Here is a 6211-nt window from a genome sequence, read left to right as displayed (position 1 = left end):
AGTTGTTGGCGAGTTGTTTCAGCTATATATGTTGGCTAAAGCTAAAGCTATTTCTCTCTCTCTCTCTCTCTCTCTCTCTCTCTCTCTCTCTCTCTCTCTCTCTCTCTCTCTCTCTCTCTCTCTCTCTCTCTCTCTCTCTCTCTATATATATATATATATATATATATAAAACACAATTGATTACTGTTGAATAATAACAAGTCGAGGCAGATGTAAGGCATTTTATTACAATGTGTCATTTATTACAGTGACTGTAAATACATTTTACTGACAGCAGTGGAAAACAAACTTCGTCACAATACAATAAGTAGAAGGCGATGTTGAGCATAATCAACCATTAAGAACATAACGTTATCATAAAGACATTAGCTTTTCATGGCACGTCATACATGATTTGACAGACAGACACACAGGCATAAATAGTAGTTGTAAACACCCTTCTCTTGGAATCATATTGGTACCAGGGGAGGCTAGAAATCGGAGGACAGGCTCATTGTAATACATGGAATGGGATGGGATGAGGAATAGTATCATTCCTCACACCCATTTCTCATTCCATCCCATGCATTACAATGATCCCGTCCTCCGATTTCTCCCCTGATTGGTGTACTGGTAGTGTTACTAACCCTAAAGCCTAAACCCCAGATCAGGGTTGGGTGTATGGGCTAGGGGTTAGGTGTATGGGTTGGGGTTGGGTGTATGGACTAAAGGTTGAGGTCCAGCGTGCATTCTTTTAACCTGTTAATGCACAGCACTTCAACCGCATCAAATGGCAAAAACAGATGACAATGGAGGAAAAATATCAACAAAAGCAGTGGTCTCACATAAAGTTATAAAGTAAGGACTCCTCAACACCTTCAGTTGACCTTGTAAAACCTGTCCTCTAACACTGGCGTCCTCCTATGAGTGCAATTTAAAAGACCATTTCCCCACTGCTCTCCCTCCCTCCCTCCCTCCCTCCCTCCCTCGACTTTCTTACTCACTGCCCCGCAGCTCCCAAACCGCAGACACCTCTTCTCCCTCCCTCCCCCTCCCTAGGACCCAGCCTCCCCCTCCCTCCCTCCCTCGGACACAGCCTCCCCCTCCCTGCTCCCCCTCCCTAGGACCCAGCCTCCCCCTCCCTAGGACCCAGCCTCCTGCTCCTGTCCCAGAGCCTCTAGCAGAATGCCCATGGGTGTTCTCTTCAGGCCGATGCTCTCCAGCTTGTTCTCCAGCTTGTTCTTGAGGCTCCGCAGGCGAATAGATGCGTGGACCAGGACCACTACGAGATAGAGGGAGAGAGGGGAGGGGGGAAGATAGGGAGGGGGAGAGGGGGAGGGAGAGAGAGAGAGAGAGAGAAAGATTACCATGCTATGACAAACCAGAGATAGAGAGAGACAGAGAGACAAAAAGAGAGAGACAAAAAGAGAGAGAGAGAGAGAGAGAGAGACAGAAAGAGATACAGAGAGAGACAGAGAGAGATATACAGAGAGACAGACAGAGAGAGAGATACAGAGACAGACAGAGCAAGAGAGAGAGAGAGAGAGAGAGAGGGAGAATACATCAACACTAACTGAGGATGGGGAAGGCGATGCCGAAGAGGAAAACGGCCACGCCCCCCAGCAGGGAGAGGAGGAGGTAGCTGCCCCCCAGGATGGCAGCCAGCGCCAGGGATGGGTGGTTACGACGGAACCTTCTGATGGGGGCCTGGTTCTCTGCCGCCCAGACAAACCCCAGGAACAACACGGTCACCACCACCGCCCCCAGGAACAGAGGGAAGGGCCTGAAATACCTGGGAGAGGAGGGATTTTTTTTTTAATTTAACCTTTATTTTAACAGGGAATCCCATTGAGACCAAGGTCTCTTTTACAAGGGAGCCCTGTATAAACATAGTTTACAATACAGAATATAGAATAGAATAGAATAGAATAGAATAACTTGATGTTTCCCAGGGAAAACTTTAGGAGTGGCTGGTGGAGGTAGAAATCGGAGGACGGGCTCATTGTAATGCATGGAATGGAATGAGGAATGTTTGATACCATTCCTCATTCCGTTCCATGCATTGCAATGAGCCAGTTCTCCAATTTCTACCTCCACCAGCCTCCCCTGCATTCAGCACAGAGAAGACAATAACAATACTATTCACACATGACATGACATAAACAGTAGGCATGATGTCAACAACAAATGAGTCTCACTAAGTTAGAGACTCTGGGTTTCTAGATTAAACACATGTATGCGCCCACAGAGACCTGTGCGTTACCTGCATCAAGCCACCTGACATAACTGTGCTGCCATAGGCTTTGAGACAACCGTTATACTCACGGGTCAGTCTAATGGCTGAGATGGAATGGAACATTCAAGTTCCATAGAATCACATCACGCTGGGTCGGACTATTTCCTCTAAATATAACGTTGCATGTTTACAACAAATAACGTCGTATATATATAATTGATGTCAATGTAGTATTCATATATTTCAAAGAACCCTCTAGGAAAATACATTGTATTAGAATGTTCCATTCTGTTTCAGAAATTAGTCTGATCCGCCCCTGTGCGATGTGAGATGCAGAACGACATCGTCAGAAACTTACCCTACAAGGACGAACAAAGCCACGGCAGAGACTAGATAGTTAGTCTGGTAATAGAGTAAGTTGTTTATGATACGGTTATTCCATCTCTCTAGATTGCGAATATCTGGCACGGCGAACCGAGCCGAGCCCAACACGAAGTCATCCAAGGTCCGGAGGGGAGGAGGCTGCACGTCCACCATTTTTGAATATGATAACAACCTACATCTCCCAGAGTTCAGAAGGAGATTACGTTCCATGTACTTGTTCAAGAGAATTAGTGAGGCTGTTTGCCACATTGGCGTAATAACATGGTAATGACATGATAATAACAGATGTGGAGTGAGATATGCGCAGGTCCATCAACATAAAACATATCAGCTCTACTGTATGCTATGGGCTATACTTTTTTAACGTATCAATAGTATAGCTAGTATAGCTATTTCCTGTAAAGCTATTTGTATTTGGAAATGTTGCATGAGGCACTGTTCAGGGACTCTTACTTTGAAACAACAGCCGCAGTTAAAGCTGCCCTCGGCCTACACCGCGTCTTAAGCCCCTGCTCGTGTTCTAGTGCATCCTTAGCACAACCAGGCTGCGCAGTCAATACGATGTCATTTCATAGACTATTGATGTGGTCGTTGATATTTTTAACACCTCTCCATGCGTTGTGAAGATCTAATAATATGCGGAGCCAATCTATCCACTCTTTGAAAGACTGCAATCCAAAAGTTTAACGTGGATTTGGATGGGGACTCTTATTTTGACACATTTTGCGCGACCATTGCTGCCAGTTGCTGCCTGCCTCTATATGCGGGCGTAACGCCGCTTACTAGAATGACAGCTCAAACCTGTCCACGTCAACACCAAAGAACCACTATGGACTCCACGTCTCTGGTAAGCAATCGGTGGGGATATGGAGCTTTAAACCTAGTTTTACATAAGAATAACAGCTTGCAAATTCCGAAATAGGCGTTGTCAGCTCAGGTTTGAATGTCATGCGTTATTATAGTCATTATTTTTGCTGCGTAAAATGTCAGGAGTAGCCGATGCGATTTTTCACCATGTCAAATCTGCGAGGGAAGTGACCCGCTTGATCTGATTCAACATTTTAGGTAGATGAGTGCAAATTCTAAGGTATTCTGCACGACTAAAGTTGTATTCTGCATGTCAACCCGTACAGGTTTCTGCAACACCCATCAGCATTTGTGTTGCACTTTTTCCTTGTCAATGGGCACTCGCTGTTACGCAAATAACTCCTCAAACAGTTGCCAATTTCTCTCGGATAGAAAGAGGCGTATAGTGTCTTGAAAACTTGCCCTTATACTAATGATTCAAATCTGCTACGAAAATCATTTTAACTTGGTACTATTGACCCTTGAATGAAGAGCCTGAGTTGTGACCGTTATTCATTACTAGTAGTCAGTAATACAGTCCCGATCCACTGCGTAAGAATCGGAGCAGTGCAAACGCGAAAGGAACATCTAGTGTGCCACGTCCTCGATACTAGGTTTTACCCGGGGGTGCGTTGCGCACCATGTTTGCGCTCTCCAAAACGCTTGATTCCACAGGTGGGCTTCAACCGACCGCGCACGGATTAGTTCGTGACACTTTGGAAACAAAGCGATGGTAGGATAATATACTGAAATGAATGACAGATTTGATATTATTAATGTTTAACTTTATGCCGTGCGTTAAACTTTGAATAGCCTACGTGAACATCTCTCGGAAGACCCAATTAACGTGTTCTGTCGGTTGATGTAGCCTAGGTAACCATTACCTGACCCATATCCTTATTGAACGTATCAGATCAATTTTGACAAATCTCGGTTCTCTGTGATGCAGTGCTCTGTCAAAACTGGCAGCTGCTTTCTATAAGGAGGCGGAGCCGGTTAGCTTCAGGGTATAGGCTCTCTCTCTCTTTCTCACTTTCTCTCTCTCTCTCTCTTTCTCTCTCCCCCTCCCCCCTCTGTCTGTCTCCCCCTCTCCCCCTCTGTCTGTCTCTCTCTCTCTCTCTCTCTCTCTTTCTCTCCCTTTCTCTCACGCTCTTTCTCTATCCCCCTCTCCCCCTATCTCGTTCTGTCTCTCTCTCTCTCTCTCTCTCTCTCTCTCTCTCTCTCTCTATCTCTCTATCTGTGTGTGTGAAGAATGTAGCTCAACTGGTTATTTGATATAGAATATATACTTTATTGAAATCTCAAAGCCCTTGAAGGCATCACAGCCCAGTGTTCCTACTAGGAATACGTGCAAAGACCTCCCTGTGCATGAATGGACCAGGGATCGGACCTCCCCCCCCCCCCCCCCCCAGGCCCCCTTCCACAGCCCTGGATGTAGCGTCCCGGGCCCAAGTTCTGTGATACACTTAGGCTCTGAGTCCGTAGTAGTCAGTGCATAACAGAACTTTGGTTCGGTCCGACCTAGCCGGATGAGTGGGGATCGACCAAGGAGACCAACCTCACCATCGTCTTCCGCTGATGTTGCTGGAGTCTAGTCAATGTTGTCAGAAAACTGGGCTAGATGTTTCCTTCCTTATCGTCATCTTCATCTTCAGTGTTATTTTAATAAACTATTAGGAACATGCTCCGCCACACATCTAGGTCCATTGAGAAGATTAATTACATGGTTACTGGTAACGACATGTCAGTGATACGATATGATACGATCGTGGTTGTGTAATGGTTGTGTAATGATTGTGTAATAACGTGATGATGGTTGTGTAATAACGTGATGATGGTTGTGTAATAACACGATCATGGTTGTGTAATAACGTGGTCACGGGTGTGTAATAACATGGTAATAACGTGATGATGGTTGTGTAATAACGTGATGATGGTTGTGTAATAACACAATCATGGTTGTGTAATAACGCGGTCACGGGTGTGTAATAACATGGTAATAACGTGATCGTGGTTGTGTGTGTTCCAGGAACCGTCGCTCTACACGGTGAAGGCTATCTTCATCCTCGACAATGATGGGAACAGACTCCTATCAAAGGTGGGGAAACTATAACCATTTCTATGACAACATCATCAATTATTAATAATGTACAATGAATTCAATAATAAATGAATTAATAATAGCTGATGTTTAGGACTTCAAGCCAACACGGCTATTGACTAACCGAAGTACCCAATCAGCTAGTGTGTTAGCCGTTGTTAGAGTTTGAGAACTTCCCTGTATATAAACACTGATCTGAGTCTAATATCTACCTTGTTGTGTTTTAGTACTACGATACAGCGCTCTACTCCTCCATGAAAGAGCAGAAGAACTTCGAGAAGAACGTGTTTAACAAGACACACAAAGCCGACAGTAAGTCACAACAGCCTAGGATTGGACCAGGGGAGGCTGCTGGAGGCAGAAATGGGAGGACGGGCTCATTGTAATGCATGGAATGGAATGAGGAATGGTGTGGTGGATGAACACCATTCCTCATTCCATTCCATGCATTACAATGAGCCCGTCCTCCGATTTCTACCTCCGCCAGCCTCCCCTGTTTCTGCACCCGTACTCTAGGCCATGCAGATCCCTCTTATATGTCCTCCTCCCCCATAGAAAACCAAGGGCCGGCATTACCGATGTGCTAGCGTTAGCCTGGGGCTCGTCCCTCATTGGTCGTTAGTTCAGAAGAGACGAGGGTATTGGTTGCTCTTGGTTCCCGGCCC

The 6211-nt window shown here is 45.5% G+C and overlaps 2 protein-coding genes across 3 annotated transcripts in view; one reads left to right on the top strand and one right to left on the bottom strand.

Moving 5' to 3' along the window:
- Positions 1 to 1121: 1121 nt before the first annotated feature.
- praf2 (PRA1 domain family, member 2) lies at positions 1122 to 2752 on the bottom strand (the record flags this gene model as incomplete). The annotated part of the gene is made up of 3 exons (XM_083676766.1): positions 1122 to 1261; positions 1554 to 1771; positions 2574 to 2752. The coding sequence occupies 3 exons, from the start codon at positions 2750 to 2752 to the stop codon at positions 1122 to 1124; spliced, it is 537 nt and encodes a 178-aa protein (XP_083532892.1).
- A 634-nt stretch (positions 2753 to 3386) lies between these two features.
- The window catches only part of copz2 (COPI coat complex subunit zeta 2), a gene marked incomplete at its 5' end in the record, with an annotated part of 10965 nt that continues 8140 nt past the window's right edge, over positions 3387 to 6211 (top strand). For both annotated transcript variants that reach the window (XM_083676793.1, XM_083676792.1), the window contains 3 exons: positions 3387 to 3446; positions 5475 to 5543; positions 5774 to 5858. In XM_083676793.1, coding sequence (XP_083532919.1) covers positions 3387 to 3446; positions 5475 to 5543; positions 5774 to 5858 — 214 coding nt within the window. The remainder of the gene's footprint in view (positions 3447 to 5474; positions 5544 to 5773; positions 5859 to 6211) is intronic.

Source organism: Argentina silus (genome assembly GCF_951799395.1).
Source record: "Argentina silus genome assembly, chromosome: 9".
In the NCBI taxonomy this organism is placed as follows: Eukaryota; Metazoa; Chordata; class Actinopteri; order Argentiniformes; family Argentinidae; genus Argentina; species Argentina silus.
This window is presented reverse-complemented; position numbering and strand designations above follow the sequence as displayed.